At 35.2% G+C, this 13,520-nt stretch overlaps 3 protein-coding genes across 3 annotated transcripts; 1 reads left to right on the top strand and 2 right to left on the bottom strand.

Annotated features, from left to right (window-relative positions):
- The first annotated feature begins 245 nt into the window (after nt 1–245).
- LOC132622759 (probable aquaporin NIP-type) lies at nt 246–2,626 on the top strand. The gene is made up of 5 exons (XM_060337422.1): nt 246–487; nt 740–964; nt 1,477–1,674; nt 1,786–1,847; nt 2,352–2,626. The coding sequence occupies exons 1-5, from the start codon at nt 341–343 to the stop codon at nt 2,557–2,559; spliced, it is 840 nt and encodes a 279-aa protein (XP_060193405.1). The 5' UTR covers nt 246–340; the 3' UTR covers nt 2,560–2,626.
- Nucleotides 2,627–3,797: 1,171 nt separating this feature from the next.
- On the bottom strand, nt 3,798–4,289 carry LOC132624289 (leucine-rich repeat extensin-like protein 6). The gene has a single exon (XM_060339093.1). The coding sequence runs from the start codon at nt 4,287–4,289 to the stop codon at nt 3,798–3,800; it is 492 nt and encodes a 163-aa protein (XP_060195076.1).
- A 2,749-nt stretch (nt 4,290–7,038) lies between these two features.
- Nucleotides 7,039–12,848, bottom strand: LOC132622692 (uncharacterized). The gene is made up of 2 exons (XM_060337344.1): nt 12,479–12,848; nt 7,039–7,402 (listed from the first exon to the last, which is right to left on the bottom strand). Exons 1-2 carry the CDS (start codon nt 12,747–12,749, stop codon nt 7,248–7,250), a joined length of 426 nt encoding a protein of 141 aa, XP_060193327.1. The 5' UTR covers nt 12,750–12,848; the 3' UTR covers nt 7,039–7,247.
- Nucleotides 12,849–13,520: the final 672 nt, after the last annotated feature.

Genomic DNA, 13,520 nt, shown 5'->3' with positions numbered 1-13,520 from the left:
ATAATAAACATTATGTATATTGTTGCCTTTAGAACCATATATTATATTATTCTCAACAGTGAAAGACATCAAAAGTTGATTGTCGAAATGAATGATTGAACGGGAAAAAAATGATTGAACAAGTTGACTATTATTAGATTGGTCAAACATTTTGTAGGCTTTTAAAAAATTCTCGTGTTGTTGATCTTTTATCTTAATATATATACCCACCTTGCTACACAAGAGGAAAAGAATTAGCCAACGTCCCTACTTGTACAAGAATTTACCTCGAAATACTTGTCAATATTAAGTTTGTTAGGGATCAAGAAAAACTTTTATTTTCCTTCTTCAAGGTTGAAGCATGGCAAAGATTGATGATATCCGAGAAGATCAAGAAATTTCCAAAATGGAAGAAGGCATCCATGCAGCCAATATCTATACGTCCCAGCCTAACACTACAAGCATAGGATTTTGTTTATCACCTTCGGTTGTTGTTGTTGCACAAAAGGTTAGCTCTCTGAGAATGGCTAGCATAGTCATATACTGTCACCGTTCCATTCATAATAACTACGTCATCGAAGATGTATAAAATTTATATTTTTTGCACTTATTATAACATGTTGTATGCCTTTATTTTCTTCTACTTATTATGAATAGTTTCTGAAATTCATTTTTAAGTGACCTATACTGGTACTTCAAATGCTACTAGGACTATTTAGTATGTAGAAATTGAACTCATGCATGTACTTTTGGTTTGAAGTTGATTGCAGAGGCAATAGGCACGTACTTCATTATATTTGCAGGATGTGGTTCAGTTGCAGTAAATAAGCTATACGATGGGAGTATTACGTTTCCAGGAATATGTGTGACATGGGGTCTAATTGTGATGGTGATGATTTACTCCGTGGGACACGTATCAGGGGGTCATTTTAATCCAGCAGTCACTATCACTTTCACCATTTTTCGTCGATTTTCATGGAAACTAGTACGTATTCAATAGTAGTTTTTAAGCTTCAACTTTTTATTTAGTTACACAGTTATCTTAGGAGGAAAACTTGCTAGTATGAAGAGACCAATAGATACATAATTGACAACTTAAGGTACCCAATAGATGATAGCTAAAGTTTAAGCGTCTAAATGGAAGTGTATAAATTTTAATTTATTGAGGAGTTGTCAAAATATAATTTGGCCTCATTCTTGTTTTGAGTTTAAGTTGTATAAACCATTAGTGTAAACCTTCTTAAAATGTAGGTTTGGAATCTTAAAAATAAAACATGTTACCTGCTACAACAGATAAATATAACTTGATAATGTAAAAAAAAATATTTTTAAAAAAAATTACACTGATTGTGGATATTACTTAAACTTTTTGTTGGAGTGAGGTTTACCTTGTGCGCACCCAAAGGGTAGCAGCTGCGGGTCCTATGATAGAAAAAAGTTACTTAAACTTTTTGTTTTAGCGAAATGTGTGTGAAATTGACATATGATATGATACAGGCACCTTTATACATAATAGCTCAGCTAACGGGGTCGATTCTAGCAAGCTGTACATTAGCACTATTGTTGGACGTCAATTCAAAATCTTATTTCGGTACAATTCCAGTTGGATCTAATGGGCAATCTTTGGCTATGGAAATCATCATTTCCTTCCTCCTAATGTTCGTTGTTTGCGGAGTTTGTACAGATGATAGAGCGGTACACTATTAATTTCTTACATTTTACAATGAGCAGAGAAATTCTGCAGCTGTTAGCACAATTAATCTTAAATGCATTGGTTTATTAATTTGTTTTGCATGCGAAAAGCAGGTAGGACAACTTGGTGGATTGGCAGTTGGAATGACAATAACCTTGAACGTCTTTGTTGCCGGGTATGTATGCTAAATGTTACTCCACTATTCATATTATGTGTGTTTTAAAGTTTTTGCTTATTTTTTAAGATAAACATATTATATCTTTAATTAAAAGAGCAATTTTTAAATATGTTACTCCCTCCGGTTCATAATAAGTGTTCATCTAGCCTTTTTAATTTGGTTCAAATAAGTGTCCACTTACGTAACGAAGAAGGAATTAGCTTTACTTTTTCAAATTTGCCCTTATAAGTGCAAGTGACCATATCTCAATGTGTCAAGTTAATAGTTATATGCAAATTGTAAATAAGGGTAATTTAGTCAAAACACTTATTTTTTTTTTAAGATTTTAGTATTTTTTAAGAAGTGTGTTAAAAGCTAAGTGAACATTTATTTTGAATTGAAAGGGGTATCTCACTGTAAACGCTTTGCTTAATTGATACTCCAGTACTTATTGAAAAGTAATACTAGTAGATTTGGAAATGGAGAGTATTAATTTTTACCTTTCAAATTAATTGAATGCAGGCCAATTTCGGGAGCATCGATGAACCCAGCAAGGAGCATTGGTCCAGCGATTGTGAAGCAAGTTTATAAAGGCCTTTGGGTGTATATAGTTGGGCCAGTTATTGGTACTGTAGCAGGAGCATTTGTATACAACTTAGTTAGATTTACAGATAAACCACTTCTTCGACTAGTCGAAAGTGGGCCCCTTATTCGAAGTTCAGAGTGTTAAATAATTCAAATTAAACAAGCTTTTAGATTACAAAGTGAAAGTATATGTCATTTTTTGAAATCTCTTACTTGATTCAACGTGTAGCATGAATTTAGCATTGTACATATTTTAATTAACAAATTTTAAATTTACCGTTCTTGTCTAGCCCTGATTCCTTCCTCTGACCAATGGATGATAGAACGCTGATCTAACAAAGAGTTTTTCTCGTACCATTCAGCTAGCAGCTTTAATTTCTGCACGATCAGTTTTTGCTTCGACTTGATATGCGGTGATAAGTTCTTCCATTAATATGGTGTAATTTGGACTACAGCCGACATCCCCTATTTATTATGCCTTTTTGAGCAATTAAATGAACACTTATCTGACGTGTCATTTTCTTTATTCTAAGAACAGGGTGGATGTAACCTCCAGGTACGAGGTTCATCTAAACTAGAACTTCTAATACTGAGCTTAAATTCAAAAGTAAAAATCCATTAAAATTGCAATATATGATAGATGTGAATCAATAATTTTAAAATATAATAGGTTATATGCTAAGATTCTTAAATGTTGAACCCATAATTTAAATTTTGAATCCGCTTCTGTCTAGTGCAAACAATTGTTGAGATTTTAGTGGCAATCATACGAACTCCAGAATATGGGTTGAAGAAAGCAGTTGTAGCCTGACTCATTCACTGAAACCGTTAATTCAGAGAATGCCTGAATTTCATGAAATTAAGGAAGCTCAATCTATAGTATGCCTTAATTTTAAGGAACATCTGCTAAAAATAAATAGGCACTCAACCATTCTCTGGTGAAGAAATGGATAAACCTTTATGTTTTAATTTCCATTACCGAAATATAAATACTAAATGCACCTAATAAGAGTGTGATTTAGTGGTCAATAAGGCTTGGATATGAAAATTATGTGGGAGATTAAGGTCGTAAGAACAAAATGATTTCTACTCATTTATCTAAGTTTTGATGGGAAGCGTTATCCGGTACCAATAGTGCGTAGTTGAAGTATGTGCAGATTGACCTGATATGATACTACATTATAAAAAAAAAAAAAAAACACTTAAAGAAGGAAATATTTTTCAGTCAAAACTTAATCTTGATGACAATCTGGCAAGAAAAATTGTTATAGAAGAACAGAATAAATAATCCAGCACTGGAAGGCAACGAAGAAAAAGTAAAACAAGGGGACTTTAATCAACCTACTACATCAAGAAAACTCTAAAAGTAATACTACATCAGTCCTAGCCAATTACATAGACAAAGACTAGCAACTCTAGGATCCCACAACCAACCAGAAGCAGAAGGGAATTACAACTAGTTACTGCACCGGAGTAACTTTGCAAATTAAATGGATCAGTTGAGTACAAGTTTCCTGGTGGTGCTGTGAAATAGGTGAACCTTGGCGGTGGTGGTGACCGAAGCGAGGGATTATTCTGTTGAATAACCGGTGGGGCTATGGAATAGATGAACCTTGGTGATGGTGGTTGTGACGAAGGCATATTCTGTTGAATAACTGGTGGACAATTTGTATTAATGGGCTTTGGAGGAGGCGGCGGAGGAGTAGGAGGAGGAGTTAGTTGTTGGCTGCATGGTTTCCCGCACGGACATTCTCCACACTTTATGCTTGGATCAGGCATTACAGGCTCATCAATAGTATTGTCTTGATCAGATGTAATATCAGTGGCTTTAGCACAAACCATAAGTACCATGAGAACGACATAATTAAGCACCATGATTAAAAGAAACTTTTTACTACATGAAACTTCTTGGCATGCAACTGAATGTTGAAGCTATAAGGTTTCTCTAGTTCATTGGTAATTATAATTGTCCAAGGTTTGATAGAGAAGTATAGAAAAAAAGATATGGCTAAATAGAAGATAAGGGAATGGTTTATGAGTGGGTATATGGAGTGAAGCTTTATGTGGCTTATTGCTTAAAATGGGTTGCCGGGGCGGGGGGTGTGGGGTGTGGGTGTGTGGAGGATTGTGTTTTGCATGAACGATCATGGATGAAATAACTTATATATAGTAACAGTGTAAAGAATTTATACATTATAAGTATTTTTAACTGGCTATAATATGTTATTAATTGTTGTGGTTTTACTTTATCACAGTAGAGTTCGTATAGATAGTTACATATGTTGTAAGTCATTTAACTAGATAATATAAAAAAAAAAAAAAAAAAAGTATGTTATTGTCACTCTAAAGTAAATGGTCCAATGGTTAGTAAATAAAGGTATCAATTGACGGAGACTTGGTATTAAGTAGTACATCATTTTTTATGACTTCAAAGGGGAATTCATGAAAATGAATTGCATGTGGGTGATGTTATATGTGCGTAGGGACATATTTTTACTGTATGTTCCCTCGTTATGGATGTATGTATATGGATGGAATTCTCCTTATATGTTGAAATAATGTTAAAAGAATATATGCTCCATGATATAAGCCAATAAGTGGCGTGGTAGGAGAATTACTTGCTAATTCAGCAAAGAGGGCTTAGGCAATCGAATCATGTCATCAAATTAAAGTTACCAATCTTAAGGAATAAAGAGTTGCGAATGGCCCAGCTACTTGTGCATTTTTTTTAATTTTTTTTGCACGGGTTGGTTTTTTCAAAGTCATTAATGTGCATCCATTTTGGTGTATCATCCTATATTCAGGGATAATTTTGGAGGGAGAGAGAAAAAGGAACTAGGGTCAGTGGATAATTAGTAGTATTAATTATTGCTTTTAATTAACTTAAACATATATATACGTACACACACACTCTACACACACAGATATTAGGTGGTAGTATTAGGTGAGGAGCAGATAGAATAGAGAAACTCTGTAGTGATAATAATGGAGCAAAAAGTGCGAGGCTGTCGTATTCTCTTCTTTTTCATTTTCTCATTCTTTTGATTAATTCTAATCTGTTCAATTATTGGACAAAGCTTTGAGTTGGGGAAGGCACGTAACCCGAATTTTTACTAAGGGAAATCAGAATATATAAAAATAAACACACGAAAAAGTCAAGAGAATTCAACATATATTATATATACTAAAAATTGATCTAGCTAGACAATGTAATACTATAATTTTTCAGTGAAGGAGTGTCAACAGACGGACACCCTTGACGGGTGGCAACTGGCGTGCGCACACATATGTGTGTGTATATAGAAAAACAAATGGGATACAGTATTTCATCATCTCTAACAAACATAACCTTTCTGTCTTTACACGGCATATATAGTCATAACATGGCCATATAGGTCATGAAATCTTCTAAAGCTTTTGAAAATGAGCTGAGAGTAGTGGAATAGAGCTTAGTAGTTTCAATGGACCATTTGATTTTAACTTTACAGATTAAAGTGGCAGGATTATGAGTTCCAGAAGGTAGCTAGTCTATACATGCAAGTTAGTTAGGCAAAATCTTGTTGATCACACAAAAGGAAGAATCAAATGCACCCAACCAAAAGATGAAGAAAGAAGATACTTTTCTTTGTCCAATCGAGATGCCAGAAACCTTTATTGTTTCTCTTTCTCTGCTCATTTGTGGTTCGTTTATTTTTAGGGTTCCAGTGGCCCAACTTAGACCATTAAGGGAAGACACGAGGCCTAATGGTTGGGACATAATTTAACACGGAGTACTAGCTTCTCCCTGCCTTACTTTGTTTGTCATTGATTGACTTGTCATATAAGTTTAATAAAGAAGGAAGTGTACATTTTGACCATTGTGAACAATGTAAGATAAATTTTTTATGGCTATAAACTTTGGAACTTGTGGAACATGTCATAGCATTTGTATGGTTACAAAAAACTTCTTGTAAGGAAATATATTAAAAAACTTCTCGTAAGGAAATATATTAATGTGTTATTTTTTTTTAAAATAGACTAATAAAAAGGTAGTGTCAAATAAATTGAGGTGGAGGGAATATTATGCCTGGAACCTTTTTTCTCTCACTAAGGGAGCTTTATAATGTAAGGGTTATTTTATTTGTATACAACTTTATTTAAAATAGTCATTTTTCTTTCTTTAAGGAAAGTTAAGATTTAATTTGAACTCTGAAACCTAGTTTACACAGCGAGTCACTAGGATTATGGCTAAGCTACAAGGACTAATGTAAAACCAGCAATAAAGCATTGATTCTTGATCCTGTAAGGAGAAGAGAAGGAAGCTTAATTGTGAGAAAAAAAAAACAAGATGCTTGTGCGGATATGTCCCATATTCTCCTTTTGTTGGTGTGCTTGGGTTAATCGAACTATGTTTTTATTTTAGATTTCTGAGATCATATCAGTTCGAATGAAGGGTGAGAATGAACTAGCTTTTTAGTCACAAAGAGTATAAAGTAAGTCGTTACCAGAGCAACCATATTAGCATCAACTATATCCCTGTAAATTTTTTGGTCAGAATCTGTTCTTCAGAGCATTCTTACTAGTGAAGATTTTTCATGCATTCATCCTCCAAGCATAATACTTCTGTTCAAAATGAGCCCAGAGGAGGAGAAAAAGAAATTCATTATATCAGTTGCATCAAAATATAAGGGAAAGAATATTAAGCTATGCTGTACAATTAAGAGAAAAGGACTAAGAAAAATTATAGAGATACAACATGGGATTCGACTTGTGAATTGGACAAAGTACTTAAGTAACAAATATTTATATTGCACCCATTTATATTTATATTGCACCCATTTAAGAATCAATGTATCAATCATCATAAGTAACATGAGGTGCAGCTGTGCAGCCAGCATCAAACGGATCTTCAGACCCACAACAATGCCAGTATTGAAAAACTTTGCCACCATCTGGGGTGTCCATGGTGCCTCCGGAATAAGCACTCTCAAACTTCCTCCTTGTTTCTCCTGTTCGAAGAGCCAAGGTGAAATGGAAGATAAGTTGAGATGCTATTTCGCTCATTTGAAGTTGGACAAAGAAAGGAATTGAGAAGCAATGGAATAACTTAGCAAGATTAAATCCTTCAGCATAAAACAAGCAGAAGGGCATAAGAACACATTGGGTGTTTTTGGTACGGAGGAAATAGCTGGAATACGAGTTCCAATTTTCCCATCTTAGGTTGGTCAAACTTTGGACATTTTCTCTAACAAAACAAGTTCTTTTAAAAGGAGTAATTGACTTCCCCGGTAGAAGTTGGGAAAACAAGTTTCATATATGGCATTTCACTCCTTTCCATTCTACAGCATACCCCATCCCATCCCCGTAGCACCCACCTCCACAACCCTCCCGCCCCATAGTGTTTGCCTAGATTATATCTACATATTTTTGGGATAATCTTTTTTGCTTACTTACAAACACCAGGAAATAAGTAAAAATCCACTTAATTTCTAGGAAACCTTTTCCTTCAGACCAAACACATCCATGTTCCTGTATTCAATAATTCTTGCCAGTACAACTATGAAATGATAACAGTAAGGAATAAATCCAAATACCTTCCAGTCAATAGCAATGCAGATGCAACAGGAATATAAAAGAGGAATCACATTATTGATATATATCACTTGACTAGTATTGCTAACCATATCACTTGACTAGTATCGTTAACGGTAAGTTCTGCAGAAGTTGCATTGCTTTTTTCCTTCTAAAAGAATTGCTACGTCAATTGTCTACTCTATCTTATCGGAAAGCTTTACTAGTGACGTTCACTTCATACACATGAAACACCAGGAGATATTTGGCCCATCATCATGTAAATTTGCATTAACTATCTAATGATCCACCTATCCTATTTTGCTTGGTCTATATCAAGAGGAGGTGGTTTTAGTAGCTGACGAAGTGTTATTTGTAGAGATATCGAGAAAGGCTGAAATATATGCATAGTCTATAGAACTACGACCATGATCCTAATCTTAAATTTCATGCACTCTAGAGGTGACTCTTGTAAACAATGTGGGTAACTTTCTAGATTTTATCAGCTCCTTTTCTCTAGTTCAGTAGAGATAGGATATCTTTAGATTGTTCTACAGGTTTTGCCAAGCCTGCCAGCTTTTCCCATCTGTAACCTTGCATCTTCTTGATGTTTTACTAATGAATTTTATTACTTTACCAAAAAAAAAAAAAAACACCTTATCCACTTAGAAGAATCCTAGTCACAACACTTGGTGTGTACCAAACTGCTCCAATGGGGTTTAGGATTACCTTGGCAACTTGTGCTAGCAGATTGGACAAGATGAAATCGAGGTGCCCAGCAAGTCGGTCCGGTCACCACTGATATTAAAAGAAAAGGTAAGAAAGAAAAAGGAACTAATCTCTTCCAGCCAAAACCAACTACTCCATCGCAAGTATATATACATTCATAGAGAGATAGATTCTACTTTTCCTCTCTCCTCCAGCTAAATCTTTATTTCAATAATTCACTAAAAATTGAACCCACAAATACCCATATCATGTGAGTCCTTAACTAAAGAAAGCAACAGAACTGAAAATGAACTGATTGGTTGGACATAACAAAACTGTAAGGAATCAGAATGGAAAAGTTCTTCTTTGTGCAGGAAAAGGCAAAGCTAGCTGCTGTTCCACAATAACACAATTGCTACATGTCACTGTCAAATAACTTTCGTTCGGTCACATGAATCTTCTATATCCATCACTGAATACTTAGGGATTATCTAAATTTCACATCTCTCCCTACAATGTCATACAATTTCTATTCAAACTTAAGAGGCTCCTGAAAAATCTGCTTGCTGCTATGGACCAAAAAAGAAAAAGAAACTGAAGACAAATATATAAAGAAAAATCAGGGCAAATCTTCTGCCACCAATACCTTTACCGGATGGAACAAGCTTCAATAGAGAGAAGCCTAAACCCAATTCAATCTAAAAGTTTTACCATTACCAGATAGAATTTTCAACAAAAAGAAGCCTAACCCCAATTGGACCTAAAATTGCACTCCATGTTCCTGCATAAGATTGGACTGCTGAATTGTCCAAATACATGATGATGATGCCACGAGCCTTCAAGAAATATAACTAGATAACGGACAAGGGGAGTCCCTATTAACAAGCTTAAGTATAAGTCAGTGGTGGTCCACTAAGCCGCTATGAATGGAAACACTAATGTGAGTTAAAACATTCTCAACATTTAATATGTTCAGAGAGCAAACACTATAACCAAAACAACATAATGTAAGAACATGACAGCCCTTAAAAGAGTTTGTGAAAACCACCATGTATCCTTCCCAGCACTCTCTTTGTCCAATTATATTAGCCGTAAGTTTGCCCTGGCACGCAATTTAGGCATAGAGCTCGTATCATATAGTACTTTAATCTGAAGCCAGAACACAACTAGAGATAAATATTAGGGATAATTTCAGAGACTTCCTATTAGGTTTGGCTTCATAATACTAACTTCATTTTGGTTTACGATATTACGCTTTCCTTCTTTATTTTTAATTTCTTTATAACAATTATTTTGAACTATTTGTCACCAATATAAAAAAAATGTTTGGACTAATTTGCCCATTGAGACCACCCTAGAAACCTATGTTCTTGACCCCTCAAAACCTTGCCAGCAGATATCTTCCACCACCCTTGTACTCCCAAAGGGCCACCTTCCTCTCAACAAAAAAGCAAAATTGAGAGTGACTTAGCACCTACATCTAGAACAGCCATCCTCATCTTGCTTCCTTTCCCACTTTTCCTCATATTCTGTGCGCAAGAATCAACCACTAGAGGATATAACTACATTAGCACTAAATAGTTAACACATATTGCTGTTTGATGAAGAAGACAGAGACATGATGCATTTGAAATGGTGGCTCTTTTTACGTTGTTGGAAATTTCTGTAAGATCGCAGTGCTCAATGCACCCAATTGGTGAGGAATTTTTGCTCGACATCAACTGTCTCTGATAAACCCACGAAGTCTATATGAGCTGAAAACCACTCTTGTTGTTCTGGTTGCGCTGTTTTATGTCCAAAGACCAAAACAGACCTATAAAACCGGATTTTCCGTAAAAGACCTTCATAATCATAAATGAATTGGCATAAGATTTATTGGAATTGATGAATCTTAGTTGCTTAAAACTTTCAAAGAAGTTAATAGTTAATCTTCTTGTTAGCAGCTGGTGAGGAGAAGGTGGCTATTTGGGAGCACAAGGGTGGTGGAGATATCTACTGGCGAAGGTTTTGAGGGGAAAAAAATGGAGGTCTCTAGGTAGGTCTCAATGGGCAATCAAAATAAGAGAGATAAGCATAATATTGTACCACAAGACAAGTTAGTTTTATGAAGCCAAACCTAAAAGGAGATCTCTGAAATTATCCCTAAATATAACTCCCTCCGTCCCAATTTAAGTGTCTTACTTTCTTATTTTGTCTGTCCCAAAAGGAGTGTTTTTTTCTATATTTGGTAAGTTTTCCAATTCCAACATTCTACATGGCAAGTTTAAGACCACAAAATTTAAAAGACTACATACACTTCTTCTTTAATTTAAGGCCACAAGATTTAGAATTCTCGTTTATTTCTTAAACTCCATGCCCAGTCAAACTAAGACACTTAAATTGGGAGGGAGTACTACCTAATTCTACTTTAAATAACTTTGCAAGAGTTACACACTTTCCCTAAACGGACTGATAGTTTAACGATTTTTTACACTAACAGAGTGATCTAATGTTGTGAATGCTAGAGATCCTTGGGGTACAGATGTTACTTCCGATGCAACAAATAAACCAACGAGAAGCTCCAGGGTGAGAATGAAAAATAGAAGACTTGGTGACTACATTGTGGATTAAGGCTAATATAAGGCTTGTGCTTTACACGTGAGAGTGAACATTAGCAGTTACAAAAAGAGCACTCACGTACTCAGTTGGGAATCGTGGAAGTTGTGGATTCACTAGTTATTCTCATCTCCTTTCTGCACTACTCCATTTCCTCTCATCTGTTCTTCTTGTTTACCTATCTTAACTTTCTAGTAATTTCATTCCAGTTCCTTCATTGAACATTTTCAAGTTGTAATCGTTCTTTCCCATTTAATATATAATCAGTTGGGTTGCATTTCGATATTGTGTTTGAATCACAGCAACTGCCACATTTAACTAGTTATAGTCAGGGGCGGAGGGAGGAAGGGCCAAGGGGGTTCCGAACTTCCTTCAGTGTAAAATTACACTGTTTATACACGGTTAAAATTATTTTTTATGTATATATAGTAGATGTTGAACCCCCTTTGGCTTCTTCGTGTGTTTATATTTTCATATTTTGAACCCCTTAGTGAAAATCCTGGCTCCGCCACTGGTTATAGTAGGTTACTCACCACTTATTCTAAGTTACCATCAATGCTTATTTCAGTAAAATTACCTACTATTACCTTTTTAAGTGACCGTATATTCATGGAAATAACGTAGCAGCCCCACCCCATCCTCACCTTTCTTACCTTCAACCAGTAAAAGCGTTTTGCTACTTCTTTTTCCTCTTCTATAATGTCCAAAGATTGGAAAATTTGATACTTAAGAGAAAAAACGAGATTCGTAACTATAGGAATTACCAGAATGAAAGCTTTTATGGACCTATTTTGCCATTATAACAATTTCAAAATTCTTCCTTTACAATAAATGGTATTACTACCCAACCTTTCAGCTACAGAAAACCAATCCAAACTACCATAATCATAGCTGTTCTACCACAACAACTGAATGAGAGTTGACCCATAAACAATTATTGATTGGATAGGCACGACCACTCCATTCTAACTAGAAAAATGGAGAATTTTGCATTCCCAAATGGTGGGAGTTTTGCTTTTTTGTTGGGGTCAACCAGCCCAAAAATACTCTTAATTGTTCTCAAGGGTCCAGTCATATCAGCATGTGACTTTGTTTGCACACCCAACAACCACAACAGCGGGATAGGACTTACCCCATATTTTACAAAACATCTCTCGTAGCAGAAGGGAATCATAGGTAGTGCAGATTTATGTGAGAGAAGGGTACCGTACCTCCAAAATGAGCAGTGTGGTAACGGCAAGCACGTGGGTTATTGAGCAGAGGATCAAACTGCCCCTTACAATTCTTGCACGTGCGCAGGTTCTGTGTTTGTTTCTCACAGCATTGAACTGACAATCTTCTTATGGGCCGTAATTTCCCCAAATCAATACTCGGAATCGACCCGAATAACCGATGAAATGGCAAAATAGTGGTTTGATTTCGATGAGTGGTGGAATAATTTGCGAATTGGAGTACATGATTTGGACATAATTGGATGGCCATGGATATAGGGCTCTAATGTAAAAGAATGACCAAACGAATTTTTTGGCAAAGAGCTTAAGCTTACAAGCTTATGTTTAGCCGCCTTGGTGGAGAAAAAGACAAAATGATTTCTTATGTTTGAGGTAGGTTTAAAATAGGCCTTCAATATCTTTTTTGTTTTTCGAGAGTTTCTATCAAATCTAACGGATAGAGTTTGATAAATATTTTGTCGGAAATTAAGCCCCCGTTTAGCCATAAGAATTATTCACTTTTTTTTCGAAATCAGCGTTTGGCCATGAGAATTCCGAATACAACTTGAAGTTGTATTCCGGAATACCAAAAACTCAAAAAACTTGTTTTAAAAAAACAAAATCACTTTTTTCACTTTTTTACAACTACATTTCACCAAAAACTACAATTTCAAAAACTATGGCCAAACACAACTCCAATTCCAAAATTCCAAAAAAAAGTGAAATATTTTTTGGTATCTATGGACAAACGGGGCCTAAAAGTGTTAACTATCGGTAAATTTAAAGGATCAAAACTGTTAAGTGCATATCTAAGGGACTATTTTAGACCTATCCTCAAACATAAGGGATCGTTTCTGTTAATTTCTGACAAGCTTAAGAGCCCGTTTGGATTGGCTTATAAGTTGGCTTATAAGCTGTTTTTAGCTTTTTTGAGTGTTTGACTGACCAGCTTAAAGTATTTTTGTACTTAAAATAAGCTCAAAAAAATAATTGAGTCCATTTGACTTAGCTTATCTAAAGCAGTTTATAAGCTGAAAACAAC

The sequence above is a fragment of the Lycium barbarum genome, chromosome 12 (assembly GCF_019175385.1).
Source record: "Lycium barbarum isolate Lr01 chromosome 12, ASM1917538v2, whole genome shotgun sequence".
Lineage (NCBI taxonomy): Eukaryota > Viridiplantae > Streptophyta > Magnoliopsida > Solanales > Solanaceae > Lycium > Lycium barbarum.
Note: the sequence above shows the minus strand (reverse complement) of the source record. Positions and strands in the feature narration are given on the sequence as shown.

Bases quoted from the DNA above. Each gene is read 5' to 3' on its own strand.
- LOC132624289 (XM_060339093.1), bottom strand. From the start codon at position 4,289: ATGGTGCTTAATTATGTCGTTCTCATGGTACTTATGGTTTGTGCTAAA.
- LOC132622692 (XM_060337344.1), bottom strand. From the start codon at position 12,749: ATGGCCATCCAATTATGTCCAAATCATGTACTCCAATTCGCAAATTAT. The intron at 7,403-12,478 runs GTACGGTACCCT...CTCTTCGAACAG, and splicing joins CCACACTGCTCATTTTGGAG to GAGAAACAAGGAGGAAGTTT.
- LOC132622759 (XM_060337422.1), top strand. From the start codon at position 341: ATGGCAAAGATTGATGATATCCGAGAAGATCAAGAAATTTCCAAAATG. The intron at 488-739 runs GTTAGCTCTCTG...TTTGGTTTGAAG, and splicing joins TTGTTGTTGTTGCACAAAAG to TTGATTGCAGAGGCAATAGG. The intron at 1,848-2,351 runs GTATGTATGCTA...AATTGAATGCAG, and splicing joins TTGAACGTCTTTGTTGCCGG to GCCAATTTCGGGAGCATCGA.